A 24205-nucleotide genomic window follows, 5' to 3' on the forward strand; every position below is an offset into this window, starting at 1 on the left:
CTATGGACGAGGTTTATGAACTTGCCCAAAATGGTTTTAATATAGTGTCAAATTGGCTTCACAATAACCTACTGACATTAAATTCAGATAAAACCAAGTACATTTTATTTACTATAAGAAATAATAACAATTCAAACACTAACCTACACATTTATGCACACAATTGTCATATGAGTACATCCGCTGACACAGCATGCGCTTGCCCTACATTAGTAAAAACTGACCATATAAAATATCTAGGTGTCACGATTGACGCCCAGCTTAACTTCCGGAAACATATTGACTCATTATGCACTCGAGTTCGTAAATTGATATTCGTTTTTAAAAACTTGCGTAACATAGCAGACTTCACTTTAATTCGGCAGGTGTATATGGCCTTATGTCAGTCTATTCTTGCCTACTGTATCAGCTCCTGGGGTGGCGCCCCTAAAACTATCCTCTTGCCCTTGGAACGTGCCCAAAGAGCAATCCTGAAGGTCGCAAGCTTTCGTCCATTCAGATTCCCCACCCACCAGCTTTACAGGGAATGCAAAGTGCTAACAGTACGCCAGCTATTTATTTTGAATATAGTACTACTCCAGCATGTAGAACTTGGTTTCAAGCCTGTACCTTCTGGCAAAAGAAGAAAGGATTTAGTTTGCACTAACTCTCGGACTAAACATGCTTTCACTAACAGGTTTTATTTATTTCTAGGGCCTTATTTGTATAACAAACTTAACAGATTGCTAAATGTTTATAGTGTTAATTTAAATAAGTGTAATATAGTACTAACAGAATATTTACAGTCCCTCAATTACTCAGACACGGAAAAATTGCTAGAAGTGTTAAAATAAATTGCTGATCTTAGTAAATTATGTATAATTAGAATGTTATAATTAAGGAAACTTTGCCCCTGCTTAGTCTAATAATTAAATAATTATGTAATATGTTTATGTTGTTAAAATTATATCCGACAATACTTCTGAGCCTTGATGGCCTGAAACACAGGTTTAAATAAACCTAGTTCGGGTGGTCCCTATGTTTAGAATTAGAACTGTTTTTATTTTATTATTGCCTGTATGTAGATATTAGCCTAGATTAACTTAGTTTATCCGAATGTTATTATTAAGACAGTTTGTTTTACCTCAACATCTGAGACATTTAAATTACAAATTCATGTGACCTATGTTTCATTAAATAAATTTTTATTTTTATTTTATTTTTTTTTTTATATGCAATTTTTATTAAAAAAAAATATGATACCGTGTAATTATAACTTGGTATAATTATAATGTTATTTTTGTGGAACAGATTCAAAAACTTGGCGAATGGGGCAAAAAGGGCGTCTAAAACTAAGCGCCCGCAGGAAGAAGCTCAAAAGATCAGCGAGAGGATATTTCATGAATAAAGAAAATATTCCTCCAGTGCATGATACGTTCCAACAGTAAGTACGATTTATTTACACCGTTGCCATTTCCTCACATTCACGTAGATGAGGTAAGAGAGACTATGATAGAGCGTTTGAATGTCTTAGCAGTCTCAAAGTAGGATACAATAATGCCAAAACACAAGCGTGTCTATTCATCGCTAAAAGGAGCCCGTTCACCTTCACTCCTGCTTTTCGGAAGTATCATCACCTTTAGATGCTGAATATCTTCAAAACCACGAGGGTAGCAATTGGTAGCAACTAATGGTAGCTGGTAGCAATTAGGTAGCAACTCTCTATATGTATTTCGAGAGGATCTGAGAGTTGTGACAGGGATCCTGACGCAGACGTTCATTTCGACTAAAGTAGCTGCTAGAAAATTGTGCGTTCTTGCAAAGGCCCAGTGGTAATTCACACCGGGACATGATGTTTATACAAAGCACAACCCCGATCATGAGTGGCGGGATTGCAGTCAATAACTAGTTTATACTAAATAAATGTATGTGTTAAAAAAAATGAAGAGGTTTTATAACTATGGTAGTGTAAGGTGACTGACTAGTGGACTTAGTACTAGTGTGCTTACGGAGACGCGATGCGTTACACGGCGTTTTGGGGGTTCGTTCAGCAGCGGGCCGCGTTATCGCACATAAGGTAATGTACGACAACCTGGGTGACAACGCGCCGCGCAACGCGTCACATCTCCGTAAATAAGCACTTATAGTGGGTCTCGCTTATATAAATCCCCATTTTTTGTTTCAGATCACTTCAAGAAGCAATTTCGCCGCCTTTGTCGCATTTGCCGCAAACACCGCGGTCGGCGTTTTTGAGAATGTAAACAAACAGAAGAAAGCAACCTTATTTCTAAAGGAATAAAGTATTATTTTTATATGTTTCTGTTCCGTTCTTTGGTAAAAGCCGCTTTGCCTATTTTATTGTTTTATCTTTCATATTCGTTACAAAAATTGTGATCGAGTTACACGTCTCTACTGCTCTCTTCGTTCTTCGTATGTATAATGTCAACTAAAAAAAATGAGAAACGCTATTCGACACGAAAATAACTGTGTTACTGCTTAAAAAAATCAAAATGTTCAATAAAATCAATAAAATTGATTTCTAAATACATGTAATACATATTATAGATAAATAACACCCAGACAACATTTGTCCTGGGTGGGAATCGAACCCACGACCTACGGCATAGCAGTCAAGATCACTAAGTACTAGACCAACAGGCCAGTCAAACTGATTTTACATTGTGTTATCATAAAAAATGTTATTAGGTACCTACCTACGCCTTGGGACAATTACTGAAATCCATGCGAGCATCACTAGTCGGTACCTCATAAAATAAGCAACTTCTATGAAATCTATACTAATATTATAAAGAGGAAAACTTTGTTTGTTTGGTTGTAATGGATAAACTCAAAAACTACTGGAACGATTTTAAATATTCTTTCACCATTAGAAAGCTATATTATCTGCGAGTAACATAGGCTATATTTTATCCCGGTGCGGGCAGTAGCTCCCACGGGACGCGGGTGAAACTGCGGGAAAACGGCTACTATAAAATGATAACAGTATCTATTATTTTAGTACGAGTTAGTAAGAGCTTGCTGACTTTTCGGTAGCGAGCAGTACACAGCAGCATGTATGTATGTGTGTCTAATGTCGTTTTGATTCGTAACGGTGTTTGTATGCGTGTTTGTTTGCACGAAACGCATTGTGCAAATAGACTAGCGTCTAACTGCTCATCACTGGGGCTATCTCTGTCGCACACGATGTCAGATGAGACAGCGCGCTTTTTGGCCACGCCCCTGAGTGAGTTCGAGCCCGCGACTAGTTTAACCTTAAGAGCGAGTTGGATTTGTAGAACTTATTAGAGTTTTGTATCAAATATATATAAAGAAGCACTCAGAAATTGGAAGCAAGAAGGAACTCTAACACTGTGTAATATGATAGCTAGGATGTAAAGCGGAGACTTATTTAACACAAATAGGTATTTTGGAGCGAACTGTGGACCCAAAACGCCAGCTCGTGTAATTCTTGAAAAGGTAACAAACAACCTTACGACACTCACTTTTGTTAATTTAAGGGTTGTGAGATTTCATTAAAAATAAAACATGAGGATAAATTCTTTGATTTAAGCCTTTTTCTCAAAAGAACTTAAGACGTCTAAGGGATTAAGGAAATTGAAAATGTACTTAGGGGTACATCCCCTAAAGAAAAATGTACGTAGGCTTACAATATTCAAGCTCAGACAGAGTGTTACCGTTTTTAACTGAGTTTGGTAACAGATATGTATTAAATAGAAATTACCATGGTACGGGTACAATATTTACCAGCCAAGGATAACTTAACTCAAAACCAAAAAGTGGTTTCGTAGCAAAAATAAATGGTAAATTGAAAGAGGGGGCTTTTTGAGGACATTTTGATTTCAAGTTCAAAAAGGGCCTGTTCTTATGTTTGAGAGAATTTTCATATGTGCATGAGACCACATCACTAACTAATCAATAATCATACATTATTTCCATTTGGTTACATCGCACGTTCAACTACAATAAGTACTCTTTTGTTAAAAAATGGCCTAACGTTCGTGCCCTACAAACATTACTTCATGTACGTCTGTATTCCGTAGGCGTAATAAGTCTCTATAATACCCATTTATTGCCAAAACTAGGCTTCAAACTGTAAGGGCCTTACTACAAAAACTTTAAACCCTGTTTTACACTTGTCTAATAAAATTTTGGCTGCAAAATGAACCATATGTCAACGTCATAATTTGACATTTTTTTAGACAAGGCATAAACTGACGTTTAAAAGTTTTTGTGGTAAGACGGTATGTAATTTACTTTAACCACGAACTATTGACTTTAGTAAATAAACTACTATTACTTTTCAATACAACAGGGAAGTCTTACTTAAATGAAAACGTTTTAAAGTTAATGTATATTTAAACATCGATTAATTAGAAAGTTAAATGATTAATATTCGGTTTGATCATTTGCACAGTGATACAAGGCGTGTAATGCTGATTGAAATTAATAGCGTCAATAAATCATTTATTAATAACTTAATCTTTTAAACAAGTTTGCACAACGATGTGATTTCTAATCAGTAACTATACATATTTAGGTATATGGTGTTATCTGTTTCTGTAACCAATAAATAAAATAATCTACAAGACAATGATTGAAAAAGTTATCGGTCGTATTGTTAGGATCATTTTACACGTGGCATCGGAGCGGTCACGGTACCTTTCCTTTTCAATAAGCCTTACTAGCCTTTCACGACGCCATAGACTAAACCATAATGGATCCGACCCTCCTTGATGTCTCAAAATAAACAAAAGGGTCCGATGTTGACGCTGGCGACGAAACTTTTTATAAGTGAACTTTTTATGTGTAAGTTTTATTAGCTCCCGGACTTAAAACACCTACGAGCTCATGTCAAATATTTGTATTGTCAATCAAATAAGTTATTAATAAATCCACGTCGAAATGAGCCGTCATTACGTCATTGTATGCAGAAAACTCGGCAACAAAATGAGTAATTTTAATCAAGAGATTGAGTTGTTGTACAACATGACGTGTATTCTGTGTTGTAACTAATTAAAGTGATAGCCGGGTGCTTTCGTTAATTCGGTTCAACTTTTTAATACCGTGTAATCCAATTACGACAAAATACTCAACTTTCAATGAGGATTTCATAGTCGACCGCTGTCTGGCAGGTAAAAACGAAATTAAAAGCAGTAAATTTCTTTGAATTTCGAACCCTCGCAGCTGCAAAGCTGTTTAGCTGTTGATGGTAGATAGTTTGTTGTTAGTTTAGCAGTAAACTTACGGGTTTAGCACATACCTGCACTGCATAAGTGCATGCCTTGCAATATGTTAACATATTCGTTCGTATATGTAACTATTTGGATAGATAAGCTGATTTAGTTTTAAATTTGTTATTCCTTAGATTAGGTTACGATGGGACTGGCGTGAACTGTGTTCAAAAGTCCCTTAAAAATAAAGAACTAAAAAAAAAAAAAAAAACTATTTGGCCCCTAGTGACGTCGCATCTTGTGGACTCGTAGGTACATTATAATTTTTGGATGACAACAGTTAGTTTTACCTAACAACCCAATTTAAGTACGCATCTAGTTCGAGTCAGTTCCCTGAAACTTTATGTAGGACATGTAATAAAGTGCTTCCTCACTGGAAATGAGCACTTAAACGGCCTCCAACCTTAACCGCTACGAAAATAGGTGACACCCAAGACTTATCTACAATGTTACAAGTTATAAAATATCACGGTTCTATAGATAACAAGCAGGATGTATTGATAAATATCTTCTTACCATTTATGTAGGCGTTTAATAACTAATAGCGGTAAAGGAAGACATAAATTATACTTCATTAGCACAATGATCAATGTTGGTAAGTCAAGATCAACATGCCTGCTTGATTTAGAAGCATTTAGATAACTGCAGGCAAATTATACCCATTATGAACTAAGTTATTTACTAAAGCATTCCAAAGGTTAATGAATAATTTGTTAGAATCTGCTTTATCTACATAAGTATGCACGAGCTGATACATTATGCAAATAAAAGATACTTATAATACGTTAACACTTAACTAAATACGCTAATTATACATAAATATACTAAGCGCGTTATCACGACTGTTAACTGAACAAATAAAGATGTCATAATAGATCTCTCACCGTTCCCAAGTTGATCTAGCGATGACTCTCGATGGCAATCCAAAAGAGACACAATCCATTCAGCACTTTGATGCACTATAGTTACACTAACACTACGCTAGGTACGGCACGATCTCAATGCACTATCACTAGACACGCTGGCATCCCGGTAGCGATCCTTGCACGAGACTGGCGGCGCTCCGTGCTCGACACACCTACGGAGAGACAAAGGAAGCTATCAGCACACACTGCACACCAAAACATGAATTTTGTAGGCACTCGATACACGGCAGTGGTGTGTACAAGCGACGGTATTGTGCGACGACAAACGGACGGGCGTCGTAACCGCACGCTACACGAATACTGACTTGGACGGGCAGCGAGCGACCGCGCGCCCGACTGCCGAGTTCAAATCGTGATGTTCACCGCGCGGCAACAATCATTTCACACTTCACTAAGTGGAAGAGTAAAGTGTAAAATCACACGCAAATACTAACGTGTATTTACACCCTTAAAGATGACAACATTTTCCAATTTTAATCATTATAAGACTCGTTATATTTTTTACAGGCGTGTCGGATAAGGGGAATCAAATTGAAGTGCGAGGAACGGCGAACGCGGTCGTAAAGTTTCCTTATAAAGCATGTGATGAACCGGGCGTCACTCGCAGCGCACCGTATTCACAAAACTAAAGTTAGAAAGAGAAATATGAAACCGTGCAATGCAACGTGGCACGAGAGGCGAGGGGCGAAGGGGCGACGTTGGAACACCGCTTCCAAAATATTACAAAAACATTTATGCATGAAGGGATAACAAAATACCGGCGCTATTATACCGCTCTGATTTATACATACCTACTGTATTATAATGATGGATCACGTCGGCCACTGACGGCCTTAATGGACAAATTATTGAACACCATGTAATGAGACCGCGTGCTCGCTTATGGACGCGCGGTAGGTGGTGATAAAACATTTTTTCTCGTGTGTGCGTCGAAGAAAACATGTGAGATAATAAAAAGTTATGTTTAAACGTCGGAATCGTAAAGTTTATTTGTGTAATACATTCTTTAAACAAACGGATAATTACAAAGCGTTTTATGGCGAGATACAGCGCTTGTTGGAACAAATAATTTATTTCAACGAATTGCCTCTAAATAATCGAAATTTAGATAGCCACATTGTCGTTATGGTTTTTCTCGAAATTAATTTGTAGAATTAACGAACCAAAATACTAGGTCACACAATGCCTAAAGCTTTTTCATGTTAATTTATGTCAACAAGATCATGAAAGCACAATCAAAAATTCGCATTCAAATTACAGTATCAGTTTAAAACAATGAAAAGAATATTTAAAATAATGGAATTACAGAGCCTATAAATTTAATATCTTGTAAAAATTAATTCCGAAGTTTATGAAAAAGGCACCTCCAGTTTAATTTAAAAAGACTACAGTAAGTACAGAATGTTCAAATGTATAAAAGAAAATTACAACGAAGCATATTTTACGACAAAAACAATCTTTAAAGTACAATTCAGCGTAATAAGTCGAAAAAGTCTCTGTAAGACAGAGGGCTCTTTAAAATAAATTATCCTGCCGTAGACGAGTGCTTTTGTGTCGCAATAGAAGTTACTGACAACAAAGAGACCTCTGAAGCGGAAGAAATTTAATCAGAGCATCTGGGACTTAAATTATGAATGGGTTTCGTCTTCTAACTAAACACACGGCAAACTAACAGATTAGATAAAAGTTTTTATGAAAAAGCCCATGAGAGCTCAGAAACGGTATTATTTTAATGTAGCTCAGATATCAACATATACATTTATGCCTCTGATAGAATACAGATTTTAACTGGGTATTGGAGAAGCAAGAAATATTTTCCAATATAACCGAACTAGTGATGCGGTTCGGATTGTAGAGACGCAGATATTTCTCATATTCTTTTGTTAGGATCTCTCCAGCCGGCTCTTTGTTGTTTGAGTTATAGGAAGACTTACTGAATAAGAAAAACTGAAGCATTATTCAAAAGTCGCTCTCACAAACTGGAATACTTTGAGATTCTTAACTAGGGAACTTTGAACTGGTATAAAATGTGATAGATGGAGATTGTGACCACTTTATAGATTTGCAAATAAGAATTTGCTTTAAATTATAATGTAACAATAACTAAAAATATTTCATTGAGCAAAACTAAAATGTTGTAGATAAATAAGTATTACCATGCAGCTTAAGTACCAGGCTCATTGATTTCTGAGAAAGATTATTTCTAGCAAATCAGTGACTCATATCTGATAAACAATATTTAGCGGACATATTCATTGTCTACAGAATTGCTGACTACTCGTTATCTAAAGAATGTTGTTAAAAAGAGCGAGTTCCCAAGCAAGCGGGCGATTCAATAGCCGAAACGTCTATTGACATTGTAATCTTAACCCGTCGAGACAGGGAGCGTTGGGAACGACACGCCAGCTGGCTTTCCGAGAACCAACCTTATAGCCGACGGGCGAAGCCGAGCTTTCACAGCCCCACCGACAACAATACACACACAATACAACGTAAGAGATACCGGAAACTATAATCGATATGGGCTTACTTTTAAACGCGGGATTGTCACATCCTTTGCTTCACTTGTAAACCTATCCACACAGTACTAACACGATCGTTATTATCAACTTCTATTTGAGTACCTCCACTCTGATTGGTTACGGGTTCAGCTTGAATTGTGCGATTCGATTTCAATTCACGATTTATAATACTTTACGCATTATTGTTACATCGGGTATTATGTTTGGCGCGAGTGTTTCGTGCAATTTATTCATTTGTGCGATTGTTGAAATCTATTTTGGTTTTTATTTGTTCATGTTTACGTATGAGTCGAACATTGTTAATCAGTGGAGCGACAGCAATTTGTAGCCGATAACCACAACTGCAACGCGACACCCGTACACTCGGCCAGCCCACTCACTCCAAAGTGATTGATGGCGCGGTGTCAATTTCATGTTATCGCTGGCACCCCGAACCCGCGCCCGCCTCGATGAGATTGTTGCATAAATTTACACGGGAGATAACACTACGGGCCTTAGTTAATAACTTATACAAACATTGCACCGCCCGCGCCGAGCTGCGGGAATCACTCACTGTTTCTTCTCCATTCTTTTGTTCTTTGTGTAATGTAAAATGTTGAAACTTCTGTGAATTAGATATCTTTACATCCATTTATTACAGCTGTACATCGTTTTGGCATGTTTATGCCACCTAGCTAATATTTATATACGTACTTTTTAATCTTTTTACACGATTCATATAAGCCATTAGCATCGATGAATCGATATTCATATTCGATAAGATCGGTACTGAGATAAGTGGCTACAAGAAATAATCCGAGCGCGTGGGATAATCGATTCAATGAACAAAAGCAACAACTCTGATTAGCATCGTGTTTGTGTCTTTATTTTATATTTATAACATCGCGCATTTTGCCTATTATGGTTACCAATTAAGTGCCTTTACGATGTTTAAAATTATATTGCACATTTGCTTCAAACGAACCAAAATTGGCAACTCTATATACAACAAGAGCTCTGTGTGCTGTTATTACATTGGCGTTATAGTTTTTAAATAATCTTACTGTATCAATTCCTTCACATAAACCATTCCTAATATTTGATTCACTACGTAGGTACCTACTTTCTCTAACTAGCTTGTTTGAAATAACATCATGTGATTGTTTCTGAGAACCTTCAACTCTTTCCTAATAATCTGTGATACCGTGCATCGTCCAATGAATCTCAGTACAAGACAAGGCAAATAGCAAACACATATTTGGCCTAGAATCTGAAGACGGAGCCCTCGAGTGGCACAATGTTTTCCCCAGTCTCGGCGCAAAACAAATACTAAAACTAAGTAAAAGCTTGGCTGGCTTTAACGTATGGCCTTTGAGCTCCTCGTGTAGAACTTAATCAATATAATCGCTTTCACAATGTTTATTCTCTTTGTTATACAACAACCATATTATATTTCAATTTAGTGTTTGCTCGCTGGCATTTGTATAGCTATTTTATTTATTGGTAAAATTATTGCTTCACATTTTATTGTATTGAAGTTTATAAAAATAATAATCAAGACTGTATAATTGAAAAGTCAATTATACAGTCTGACAGTCTGTGATGCTGTCTGTTTCAATGCCTTTTATTAGTTTTGAGCTGCAGGGATAAAATAAAATAAACCAATAATTATATTCCTACGGTGGTAGTAAGTAGAACCCGGGCCCTAGCACTGGATTGAATAGCGCCATAAAAACAGCCTGGTGGACTCCGTGGACACATCAGTATAAAAATAATTATAACTTACAAAATGTCATCTGCGCTGTGTTAATGCTACCCTGGTACCGCTAAAGTGTTCGTGAGTACGCGCGTGCACATTGCATGTAAGTCGCTCGTTATTTCATTTATTACCGCGTAAAAAATAACGATGTTTCGTACACACATAAACATTCCCCTCTTTTGATTATTTGAAATGACTACGTATGTACGTAGCAACCTACACGACTGTTACTCACGTTCATAATCATTTACGCCCCGCCTCGACAACATCCAGTGGAATTATTTCATGAAAATAACGCTTAAGTTCTTTCAATTTTAGAGACGTATGTGCATTTACTTTTAAATTTGAGTATACGTGCTTTATTAAGTGTGCAGTTATAAATAATTACGTAAACATTATTTATGTACGTCGTTAATTTCTTTATCTAGTCGCAATCAGCACAATAATACTAGGTGTTGGCCTTAATGATGCCAGTTAACTTATAACTGTCGTAATAATGTCAACAACGTCCGTTCATGTTAATTTGTTTGAAAAATAAACAATTTACAACAAATATGACAGCGAAGACGTAAAAGCTCCCACGCTATTCCGTCCGGAGCCGTCGTAAAACGTATTACCTATATCTGAATTCTGTATTCACGTTAGATTACAATATTTCCGACGCGGCGCTATATCGTATAAGTCAACTCATAACATCAATGCGGGGGACTCGATAAAAATCCCTCACCGGTCCCTATTCCCCCTACTCACTCCTTCAAGTTGTTCGCGGTCGTTCGCTCTCATATTCGCGAACACTTTTGATCTTTCTTTTGATATAATATAAATATTTTTTGCCTCAGAGGCTGAATCCATTTTGAGTGAAATGAAATACGAGAGCGAGTTAGAAGCCCCTTTATCCAAGACGGTCGGTGGTCCCCGCTCGGCAACCGAACTTGAATAATCACGAATTCGCCTCAACTTAATCTCACTTTATTTATGTGAGTGGCTCTTTAGTTTTTATGGCACGTATTCATAGCGAATGGTTATCCAACGCGTGGGAAAATTTTACTTAAATGTGTATTTTCGCACATAAAACATGGGATCTTTTATTACTAGTGGGTCTATTAAATATTTAATGTGTAAATAAAACAAAGGCCGCACAAAAAAAAAACAAATTACGATTCGAAAATGGAATTGAGAATCATGGATTCACAAGACGAGCACTAAGACACCTACCTACTAGTATTATTTCTTTTGGCTAGTCCACAAATGAGACGTCTTTGTTTCTCGTTATTTTAAAAGAGTCAAGTTTCCAATACATTCCCAGTCTAAATATTGGGATAGAAAGCGATCGTTTGACGGCAATACGTACGCTGCGAGTGCACCCACGCGCGTCAAGTGAGCCACAAACGACATTATTAAGCCAAATCGTTCTCTTTAGTTTTATGCCCGCCTTGTACCCGGCTAATAGATGCGACAGCGGCACACAGATAACACACATAAATATTGTCTATCTCGACACAGATAAAATAAAATAAGAAACGAGCTCGCATGTTTGTTTGATATACTGTAACCTTGTTTCTTTTTCTATTTCAATAAGATTAGATATGTAGCTTTATAAAGGGATAAATAACTTTTATCTGAGATTGCATGTTTTACAGTCAGCATTTCATAAAAGGATTATGATATGATATGACATATCATTACTGTGTACATCATATAAACAGATTTATCATTATTTACTTCACCTAGATGACCTTTCCGTATTTATTCATTGATCGCTCGACCAGACCAATGTATTGAAAGCAAATACAGCTGTAGAGTAGGGGTCCGGATTTCCAAACCATCAGATTACCAAGACGGACAAAACTTTAGGGGTTTTTGTTAGTATCTTCCCCTATGGCAGGGGATTGGATTCGGGTAATAGCAATAGGTTCGCACCTCATCGCAAGGGATGGGTCGGACCGGCTTAATGCTGTCGTTACTCCAAATATGGGTAATACAATGATTCCTCTACTTGACGGTTCTGGGATAACAGCCGATTCGGTCCGGTAATCTATGACCTAATACTGAATTCGATCAAGGTTTAAATGATGAGCAATAAACAAAAAGATACATTTCTCATTTTTATCCATTGATTTCCGATACTTTATAGGTACCCTTTGTGAGATAATGAAGTTCCTACATTCTCAGTTGCACCGCAACTATAAACTTCAAAGAAAACTTCGAGGAACATCAGTTCTTCCGTAGCACTTAGCCATGAGAAAGGTAAAAGTTACTAGTAATTAACCGAGAGAAGTTGTTCATTGTAAGTCCATCAGCAACGAACCACAATAAGAGGGCTATAATTCTAGGTGGTTCCATCACAGCACGTTCCTCGCCGAACAAAAGCAATTTGTGTCCGCACGAAGTGGCTTTGTACGTGCGTAGCGTCGTAGGTGTTTATTAGCGCCCTCTAGCTATGTTAATATGTACGTGTACTTGGGTATCGTGCACACGGCCGGGCTGGGCGGCTGCCGGCTCACCCCGCGACCCGCTGAGGTCACTCGATATCGTTTCACTGATCACGAATTCCCGCCGACACGTGCTCCCACGACCGAACTGCTCTATCACAATTACCATTTATGACCTAATTATTAACTTCTCCACAACTTTCTAATCTGTTTCACTTTTAAAGCATCAGCATGATTCGTTTTACATTACTATGCCAAGACTCACTAAGTATGCAGTGTTAATTTAACAAGTTGGAATAATATGAGGTGCCGCCTCGCAAGTCTAGCTAGCTAAGATACCGAAACCATATTTCGATTAAGGCAGTTATGAATACTTGGCTAGTTGGAAACAAAGTAACATTGGCGGAAATCCAACGTCATTTACAATTCTGATTTAGTGTACTGCATGATTCGAACAATTTAAAACGTTATTCGGAGTTTTGCGGTAAGCGAACGAATCTCTATTTTATTTAACAACAGAAGTAAATAAATGGTGGTTTGTTTGACAACGGTACAAGGTAATAAATGAAACACAAGTGAATCACCTCGTGCCGTGTAAAAACGTTTTCTTTAGAATGTTTGTGGAAGTGTCTGTAACATAACTGGCGACGGTCCAAGAACACGCTCATCACAATCACGCAACACGCCGACATCATTTAACGACAAATTTACTGTGTCACAGAAAGTACCCATCGTGATAGCTATTCACTATTCTAAATGAGCCAACGCATGATGTCGTATTTTATCATAAAATAGTTGTCATTCCGCTCCTATTCACATTTGTTAAACAAAAGTGCGTGCAAGTCTCGCATACCGCCACGATTACTGTCAACTTTTACGATTTACGAAATATCGCCAATAAAATAAACCGTCGAAGAGCTACGTCGGTTTTGATAAATATCCTTTCAACGCTTTTCCATTATTCGGGGAGAGACAAATGTCCCGTTCGGTTTACTCGAGTCGGCATCACGGCATTCCCTCATTAAAATGTCCCCGAGCGACTGTGGTCCCCTCGGTCGCGAGCGATTCGATACGATAATCGATTTTATTGCCGATCGCTATAAAATCTCTCAATGTATTTGTTTTAGTTCTGTCACACATTCCACGTCGCGAATCAATCACTGTACTATTTAAATAGTGAGTTATTCATTACTGGCGGTAAAGTGAATAACAGCTCTAATTTGCTGGCAATACGAGCGAGAACTTTAGAATCAATGTCCGATTGTTGTGTAAAGCGGAACCAATCGACGTCGAGCGTATTGCTGCCATTCGATTGAAATAGAATTTTGTTTATGTTCAGAAGGTTGTTGATCCTTTTTTCCTGAACTTATACAATTATTACTTACTTCGTTCGTTCCATTACATTTTTAATACGCACTCCTAGGAAGGAATAAAGATTGGGCAATTATTGGCAATTGACACCTTTTGTCAGTCACGATTCTGTCGTGATTCGCCGAGATTCTATCTGCCAAAATTACTGTGATTATAGTTCGGCCATTCAGAGAATGCGTTCCTGACACGTCGCGATTGAACTGACGACGTAACTACATTCATTGATTATTGATATAATAATGTTGTTTTAATGCTCCTCAATTGTTAAAACGGTAAACAACCAGCAAAAATATTTTTATCGTAACTGCAACGCCATTGCAAAGTTACGTCGTCAGTTCAATCGCGACGTGTCAGGAACGCATTCTCTGAATGGCCGAACGAAGTGTATGTGTGTTATGTTCTTAAAAGGGGAGTTGTTGTGTAATGAGTTTTTATATGAATAAATCAGTTGTTGTCAAGCACTGACGTCTATCACTATCGCCACCGTTTCCACGCCTCTGCGCGGCTTGCAGGACCGCCGTCCAAACTCAACTCGGATGGTGGGCGAGCGTGTTCCATTATTTTTGTCGATAAAATTGCACCAAAATACGTATTTTATAATAAATTTTGAAAAAATTTTCATCACCGCTGTCACCATCGAACAAGTCATCTTGCCATGTAGTAATAGACGTCAGTGCTTGACAACAACTGATTTATTCATATAAAAACTCATTACACAACAACTCCCCTTTTAAGAACATAACACACATACATATAGTTATCGCAATTCGTAACTACGGATTTATTTGTGAGATTAGAGCCCAGCGAGCGAACCTAACACGTCCAATAAGATTAAGTGCCGATGTGGTTTCATCAAACCTAAAGCCTTAATGAATCACAGTACCACAAGTACAAAGGGTGTTCAAGTTAACGAAATATACCTTCGTAATACGTATGTATGGCATATCGTTCGATCAAATTGTGCTAAATCGCCCGCCAACGTCGTAACGTGTAGGTACCAATTTGCAAACAAGCTATTATAGGGGGCCGCAGTCAAAAGCGCGCCAATAGAATTAAAATACTATTACGGCAATACAAAGTTGATTCAGTGGAGGCGAGCGTGCGGCGCGCGGCCGGCACTCGCTCGCTCCGCTCCGCTCACCGCTCGCTTGCTCGTGCTCCTGTAATTTGATTTGGAGTGGAGAGGAGAGGTGCGGGGCGCCGCGATCGATACTGCGCGGGAGGGGGACGAGGGGTTGGCAGGGGGGACAACCACCAGGCGCGTGTTGTTATGGAAACCGTAGCTACCCTCGCGCCTCCAGATTTCGTCGGTTGTACCGGTAAATTAAACAAAGGAGATCACCTATATTATTTTCAGGTACTCTTCACTACTTTATTCTGATAGAACAGATTAAAGATTTATGTTTAAAATATCATCATGTCATATTTTGCGTGTAATATGGCTTATCTCGACATGATGTGGATATTAGTGGTTACTTACGTTACAACCGACTTCTAAGGCATCGTCGTAAAAATGGTAATGGGTGCGTAAAGTATTCAATTTTAATGTCTGAGCAGCTCCTAATAAGAACAAGTTACTGACTAGCGTACATAATTGAAATAGTGGAGTTATACGTGAACATAACGTAACGCGTCTTTGTTACGCAAGTACAAATAAATAAGCATTAGTGACACATGTACGGTTACTTTGTAAACACAATAAAGCAGTATTTTGTGAAACAAACAGTTATTTTGTGCGAAGTGTAAAAGATGTTTAGAACTGCTTACGTAAGAGCCACGTTACTTTTCGGCAGGCGATTATTTACAATCTACAACAAAAATTTCCCACACTAGGCTTGATAAAAATACTTGGTTCTTGTGAAAGGTTTGTATGTTAAAGCAGTCCAGTGTGTAATTATTACGTATGCAGATATATCGCCTCAAGTCAAGTAATTCTAAATATTAGCCAGTCAGCAATTGAAAGAGTCTGATTGCTCAGTCTGACGTTTAAATAAAAGCTATATAATGCACTAACATTAGTTTATCGGTCAGTAAACAGCACGGTTTGTCATCTGACATCACTCCCCCTGCGATTCTATAGATAGACACACAACTACTCTAATTGGTTCACAAACCGTTTACAAGTAGAAAGCCCATTCACAAGGCAAGTTAATCTGACTTATAAATAGTACGAGTGAAATAAAATTATACGTTACAACGAACTTTACGTGGGGTACTTAGAACTGTTATTTTGTTCGAAGATATGAAACACGTAAAACTTAACAAGCACCTAGTCGCTATAAGTAATATTGTGAGCAGACTTTTTTATCTTTATTACAAAGTATTTTACACATCGACTTGTAGTAAAAATTGAATCAATAAATAACCTTTGAATACATTTGAAGCCTCGTCCTAAATTGATTCTGCTATTGGGGAATATGGTAGAAAAGTAATTACGAGGTACAAAACGGGTTGCAGAAGTTAAGTTTTACAAAGGACTTAATATCTAAGATTACAGTCAACCGTATCTCTAATCGTGTCACGGAAAATCCCATTGGTTGTTATTAAATTACCTAATACAAAAAATGTGTCGCATGGGCGTTTTCTTTAAACACGTGTCAAATGTCTGTTTCACTTTTTTGTGATAACACTACGTGTGTTTAAATGTTTATTATTTAGTTAATTTTAATTTGTATCTTCTAGTACTTAGTAACAATTAATTTAATGAGAGCTTATAAAATGCGGGATAAAATTCAATAGGCCCATTTAGATCGCCTAGACCAGGAGATAAGCAGACATGAAAGGGCGGGCGATGATGCTAATACAGTGCACTTAACCTGGCCCGCGGCACCTTGCGGCCGCGTCCAGCTAAACTGGTTTCAACGTCGACCTTCGTGTCGTCTCGCTCTGCGAGCCTATGCTGCCCTGGTACCGCCGATCGTTGTGCTTGATTGATTTTGATTCGATTTTATTACAATTCGATCGGAAACTTATCGCCAGACAGGTTTAATAATTTAGACAGATTGATTGAATAGTTTTGATGTAAAATAAGTTTGTGTTTTTTCTATCTTAACAAAAAAGTTTGGGATATACATATAATTTTGGTTTAATCCTCTTATCTTCTATTGACTAGTAATACGATAAAGTAACAATCATATACCTAAAAGGTTACCTAGGAACCTATCTAACCAAAAAGGTTCAGTCGATGAGTTTAATTTGCAAGCGTAAAAACGGTCCGTTGAGAGTTAAATTGAACTCAAATGACAATCAATTTGTATTCACGATAAGCGAGCGCGTTATCGCGGCAATCTCTGGACAAGCCCTCGAGTTTGTTGCCTGTATTTAAGTGCATACTTACCTACTTTAAAATAACGTTTAACAAGTACCTAACTATCTAGGTTTGACTGTGGCTCCTGCAAAACCTACACTAATTTAAATACTGACCTGAAATGACGTTATTGCCACTAAACTAAATGAGATAAGCACATCTAGTAAAAAGCAGACTTCTACTACACTAACTTCATTTTGTATAAAATTCTTGACCCAGCTTACAGTTCATTATGTCTCCCGAGGAGTCGAAATATTTTCACCGTAATTGTACATTTGTAATTTACCGAAGTCGGTACTCATAATACGACTCGACGATTAAATTCATCCACGCCCGTGGTCATTAAGCTTTCGAACATGGAAATGGCATGGCAATTCATGGCATGCTAATGAAAGAGGCGTCTCTCTCAAAATGGCGGGGTTATCCGTAAATCGCGACAGTGTAATCGCGTGAAGACTATAATTGGCCTTAATCAAGCGAGATGGCGTGCACCACAGCCAGCTCTGATGGTAGTGGTATGTTCAACCAATCGTATCGGTAACAATATGTATGCAATTAAGTAATTGTATTCTGATATTCAATTACAATGCTTTATGTCAAAACAATACGTGTTCGTGATGTTACGAGTTCAATAAAAACCATAACTCAAACATTAGAAAACAACAAACAAACATTAATAAATCACAGCGTCGCTGTTTCCGCGAAAGTTTTAATCGTCAACAAAGATGACAAATCTCTGAAAACTTAATGTGTTTTGTGTAAAAGAATAAAGTGCCACGGTTGCGGAACTTTATGAAAATGTAAGAATACTAGGAATTCGCGTGAAGCCGGGGTAATTGCTCGTTACGTCATACAGCGCGGTAATGTCGCTAAGAAATTTCTCTGGGGAAATGGGAAAACAAATGAGAGAGCTCTTATCTACGCATTACCGCCGCGTTCAGTGATTTACGATCCGGCTACCTACTCCACACATGCGAGTCTCACTCCGGCTTACATTATACCGGTTTTACCGAGCGAAAAGACATAACCTGGTTGAGAAACAGACGTGAATTTAGTGTTAAACATGCCAGTTGAGACGTTGCATAAATGGTTAAACATAAACAAGATTGTCCGTTGATCGGCTGTCATACAAAATGGCGCGCAATCATGATTATAGTAATGCTGAGTGCTGGCCAATTTTATTATCTTTTGAATTTCAAAAACCTTTCAATGCCTTCGAAATGAATTTGCCGTAAATTAGTAAGCAAATCGGAATGTCAACTACGGTTATTCAGAATAGTGTACTGCAATAGAGACGTGTTCATACTGTTCATTCGTATCTACTACGTCAGCACACACAATGACTTTGTCAATGACATTCGTATGACTAGCAGGAGCGGTGTTTCCGGGAAGATCCATTATAGTTTCCGCAGGTAGCTTCACCCGAAATCAAAGCCTCGTGTGTGGGTCTCACTTAGTCACGAGCTAGCGATGCGATGTACCAACATTATCGCATATTTACTAAAAGGTGTCACGATTAAAATAAGGAAATCTTTGTCGTTCCTTAGTTGATATTATCTAACATCATTATACTGTACAATTTACAAGTAAGAGCAGCGATTAAAATGCCGCAACATTATAATGATCAATTTTAACGTAAGCCTTCCTGTGATTATATCGCTTTAATAATAAAACTAATCACCTAATAAAGTTGCTGCCACAGACGTCTCATTGAAAATTTGAAATTAGCCGTGGGCTGTGATCAAATGGAGCCCCATTACATTAGCATAGCGTTTAGTTTGAGAACATGTCTTACAGGCGAGCTGCGAGTGCGGTGTGCGCGCCGCGGGCGGACGGCAAATTGCCAGTGGGCGGCGGCGCGCCGTGATCCCGCGACCCCGCCGATAAATATTCTATCTATCGTGTAAGATCGTGTACTTTCCACTAACAAAAAGAATACCACCCATTTGAAAACATCTATTATTATTTTGATAGTCGTTATCTCACAAACGTGACTATTTTATTCAAAGAAATATAAAAAAGCTCAAGTATTGGAAGAAGTCTTTGAATTCAAATTAAAATTAATCCACCCGGAAAACAGAAGGATATGAAAAATCCAACAAAAGGGACAAAGGAAAAAATACGAAAACGAACGGACGAGAGATGAAAGTACAAAAAGAAATAAGACGTGGAGCGTTCTCGTTCGGCGGCCCCGGTTTGTGTTGTGCAGCGTGTACCAGGCGTGCATACCACGGCTGGAGTGTTCAATTAAACCGCGCTCAGATCTAATCAAGTGTGATTTTAATAGAGTGTTGCTCTGATCGAGCAGGCAGCAGCCCCGCCACGATTGACTAGAGAATAGATAACGGTTTAGTTAACAATTTATTAAATTAATACCTACACGGTCCGGAGTCCGAATCCGATATCATTATCGAATCTCGTCGATGACCGTTACAACTGATAAACGATGATGATAATATTAGTTTTAATAGAGCCAAAGAAATAAAGATTGCGCAGTTAGCTATAATTTTGTTAGATAGGAGTGTTAAACAAGCGAACAATAATAAAGGCATGTTGGAATAGCTAGCGGGCTATCGCAATTCTATTCCTGACAAACATTCGTGCCACAAAGAGCAAGGCAATAAGTACGGTGTACAATAACCGATGCCATGAAAGGAAACAACGTAGTTCGTGCACAAAGCGAGCAGTGTTTCGCGGGCCGCCCGCAGCGGCTCCCGCGGCGCTGCAAACGTCCAAAAAACTTACAAATTGAACGCGAAGAGCATGCCACGAGCACCACTAACGAGCGACAATGTTTTAAACATTTGCCCAAGAGAACTTACCACTTGCCTCGTCTTGAATAGCTCATTGTTCCAAATCATTTGTTACAACGCGTGGAAATGAGACTGCAGTTTTACACTTTATTCTATTAGCTTTGCTTAACACTTGCTGCGTGGAAAATCGATTTTCTTTTATTTTATGTCGGTTCTTCTACGTATATCCACCGAGTAAATGTTGTTTGTTGGCAAGTATATATTTGTATTTTTTTTGGGTATCTCTTACTGATATCTGATTGTATCGCTTACAAACAACGTCGACATTTTTCTTTTTTACACAACTCTCCATCTACAGAAAAGAGTGAAGTCAAGCAATGTTTTCAGAGTTTATCTATAAATGTACAAAGAGAAAAGATTAGTAAGGCACGTTTCGTTAGCCAACTGTACGCTGTTGCCCTTACTATAGAGTCGGCAAACACAGATAGTGGTATTATGGTCATAATAAATCCGGTTTTCTATTAGCATTACCGAGCACGCGCGCGACTTCGTAAAACACGCTTTTGAGAAGCAATTTGTCATTAGTTTTGTTTGATCGTAAACGATACTGAAATGTTGAACCGAGTTTAGTTAACAGCATAAAGTAACTGTACCTAATAACACTAACTAATTGATAAGTTTCTCTATTGTAATTGTTTTTTATTGGAACTTTATGTTTATTTCTTTATAGTGTCGTTTAAGTTAAGATATTAAAATTGATATAAACAGCCGGTTTATCGAGTTATTGATAATGATAAGTTAAGTGCTTTGAAGCCTGTTTAATGTAAAAGGAAATGAGAAAACTGTAGTTGAGTATGCAAGGCACGTATGGCAAGCCGCATGTCCGGTCAGTCTGTCGTCAGCGGCGCACCCTCGTAAGTCTTAACCCCATCGAGTGGGGTGGAAACACGTAAATGTCTTTGTTTACATAAATCTGTTTTGTTACATCTTTCAAGAAGGTAGGTGCTGGATGTTTACTTATCATTCTTAAGTGCTATTGAGCTCGACAACGTAGTTTAGGGCCCTCGAGGCACTTCAATGTCCCTTTGTGAATCGACGCTCTAATGTTTTATAGATTTTCTGTTGAGCCTTATTACCTTACAAGTTTTGGATAAGGTCTAGTTTCGCTCAGACGCGTGTTCTTATTTTATTAAATCGTATGAAATTAATTCTAAGAAATATAAACTTGACCGTGTTGTTTGCATATTATGTGGTCAATAGAAAGAGCATGATAGGCATAGACAGAAGCTTTACATGAATACGCCCGCATGTCCCTTACACGTATAATTCCAAAGCATTTGTGATTGTCTACTGTCGAAGCTCGCCTTATCGGTGCGGTCGGCGGCCAGTGGGTCTAAATGGTAAAGCAAACAGTCGGATGGTTGTTGACACGGCGCGATTCGACCGCTTTATAAATATTTCGAAGGCGGCGAGCAGCGGCCTGCCATTATCCCATTAGGGAAGGGCATTACTCACTCAGAATGTACTTTAGGTAGTGTTCACATCGCCGAGCGGTAATGCAACGTGTCTGATGCAGTTGGCTGCTTCCACGCTAATGATAACGAAGGTTATGTTCACTAATCGTTAGTCAGAGGTCTAATTACAGGATAGGGTTTACAGATCAATGGTTTGAACAAGCAAAGGACAACTTAAACGGATAGTTTTTTTATAACCAGCCCAGTGGTGTTAAATATTAAAGTAAGTATTAATTTAAGTAGGTACCTACATTTATAAACTGATTTGTTCGGAGCCCTATTCGAGATTGATTGATTGCAGTGGGTGTTGGTATTTATGACGCTTATGCCCGTCTAATCAAACACTTAAAATTTTCTAATCTAGGTAGTCGGATTGGAATATTTGAAGTGGTAAACCTATTTACATTGAGTGGGCAAAAAATATACAAAAGTTTTAATGGTATTCTTATAAAACATGAATGTTTTAACGATAATTATTATAGAGAGCATAAACTGATAACATGATACAACTTTGCCTTATAACCACGAGTTTGGGCTTAGGTACTTAAAGCTTTAAGCACGTGCTCTTTATCTTACAGAAATCTCACTGGCAGCTAGTATATTATAGTAAGTTCAACTCAGTCGTGCGCGCGGCCCTATGTGTGGGTAACCCTTGTACATATACAGTGACTTTGTGTGCGTGACAAGAGGTACAGTCGGGTACAAATACAGTTATTTAGGGGTTGTATACGGCTGTTTAAAGTACAGTTATTACGTAATTTAGTTTATTTATTTATAATGATTCTGTATCGCTACTTGAAAAATCAAATGATGAATTTTCGGATTCGCTACTTTCACCAATGTTAATTATAAATTCTGACTCCATGTCAAAATGTCTATAGTATTCTTCTTTTTTCTTTTGTACATGTCGACAAGTATTACCCAACATCCCTTCATCAATTTGACTTAAACGTTCATTTATGAGTTTCATTATTTCCGTCTTATTTTGGTCGACATTATGCGAAGCAATATAATTTTTTAAAATTCCCCACACATTTTGTTTCCATTATTATACTAAATTATAGGTCTTTTACATTCTTAGTCCACACATTTATTTATTGTCCGCGTACCCCGAGCTAGAAAATATGTAAGGAGTATTTAATTCATCTTAGATATTTCACTTCATTTATTTCTTAGATACTGTCAATGTCAATTTGAAAAGCCGTATGAGAAAATAATGATAAACTGTAAAATGTAATAATAAAAAGCTTTGAATGTTGTTACATTTTTTTGAAACGCTACCTGACTCCTTAAAACATTTTCTCCGTGAAGAACTAGACATTTTCGTAAACGACTGTACCCATAACAAAAAGCGATGCGAACACGTCATGCTCGGACGACGTCACTGTCACACGAATGAAAGTTGTATATTTACAAGCCGACGCACACATAGGGCCGCGCGCAAATCTGAGTTGAACTATCTATACCAGTTTTATGTTTTTAAACTATGATTTCTAACCGTTGTAAAATGTTTAAGCAACCAAATAACTAATGTTTTAAAGAAAGTTCGATACTAACTTATTGAAGTATATTCCAGTGGTTAGTTTACTGGTTTAGCTAGTCTGTGGCTCGATGTTGGCCGTGTCGCCGCATCCTCGCACCGGCCGTGTCTACGTTAACTTACATGGCCAGGCCGAGGCACTGCCAGAACGTACCGAAAACACTGAATATCACTCACCTATCACTGCACCGGCCTCCTCCACGCCACAATAACAATCCACCGCTTTGTCTTTCAATATACGATCGATACGCACCGACCCTCAACACCGTAAAAGCAAAGTAAATTACTTTTAATCACCATTCAGCACATAAACGAACACGGCCGACCCGTTTCACAATAGTATTTGCTTCGGGTTTCACACAAACACGTACAGTACACAACACTGCTAACGGCAGATCCAGTGACCGATGTGGTTCAATCCATTGGCTATGTTATAAAATATAAACAAATAACACTGGTGATTTCACAGTAGAAACAAAATTGTCGTAAGAGCGTAACGCACGTCAGCGCCGCCAAGAGTCGGCGGACGACCGCGGAACTTGCTCCGGCCGAGCAAAGCTACGTGTCCCCCCTGACAGCGAGGTGTGCGAGCGAGAGGGACGCACAGCTGGGACGCCTGCGAGTGCGAGAGGGAGGATGCAGTTTATGAGGCGGGCGGCATAAAAATGTGAGAAGGGCGCGTACATACGAACTGAGTACGATAGTAGGTTCGGCGTCGCCACAGACTACTGCTATCTTGGATTGATCCACCGACTGAATAGATAATGATTGTTGTATGTAGCGTTTGAGGCGGCAGCACAGCCGCCCATTCATTACAATAATTTATCCGACAATTAAACATTGCGGAGGTCGTTGGCGTTTAGTTCTGTTA

General features: G+C 38.2%; 2 protein-coding genes across 15 annotated transcripts in view; one reads left to right on the forward strand and one right to left on the reverse strand.

The window, feature by feature from the left end:
• Positions 1–2293, forward strand: part of LOC124638133 — a 41598-nt gene extending 39305 nt beyond the window's left edge. For all 6 annotated transcript variants that reach the window (XR_006985339.1, XR_006985337.1, XR_006985338.1 and 3 more), the window contains exons 2-3: positions 1291–1423; positions 2165–2293. Coding sequence is in view for 2 of the 6 variants with exons in the window: in XM_047175010.1 (XP_047030966.1) it covers positions 1291–1423; positions 2165–2240 (209 nt within the window). In the remaining 4 variants the exon portion in view is untranslated. The remainder of the gene's footprint in view (positions 1–1290; positions 1424–2164) is intronic.
• LOC124638127 (zinc finger protein 608-like) overlaps positions 1–23918 on the reverse strand; it is a 97844-nt gene extending 73926 nt beyond the window's left edge. For 2 of the 9 annotated variants that reach the window (XM_047174992.1, XM_047175000.1), the window contains exons 1-2: positions 23512–23886; positions 6116–6309 (exon numbers count right to left, since the gene is read on the reverse strand). The gene's annotated coding sequence lies outside the window, so the exon portion shown is untranslated. Of the gene's footprint in view, positions 1–6115; positions 6310–6397; positions 6417–6462; positions 6482–6591; positions 6759–8687; positions 9024–23511 lie in introns of those variants that run through there. The other 7 variants (XM_047174999.1, XM_047175001.1, XM_047174995.1 and 4 more) reach the window with 7 other exon arrangements.
• Positions 23919–24205: the final 287 nt, after the last annotated feature.

The sequence above is a fragment of the Helicoverpa zea genome, chromosome 17 (genome assembly GCF_022581195.2).
Source record: "Helicoverpa zea isolate HzStark_Cry1AcR chromosome 17, ilHelZeax1.1, whole genome shotgun sequence".
NCBI classification, from domain to species: domain Eukaryota; kingdom Metazoa; phylum Arthropoda; class Insecta; order Lepidoptera; family Noctuidae; genus Helicoverpa; species Helicoverpa zea.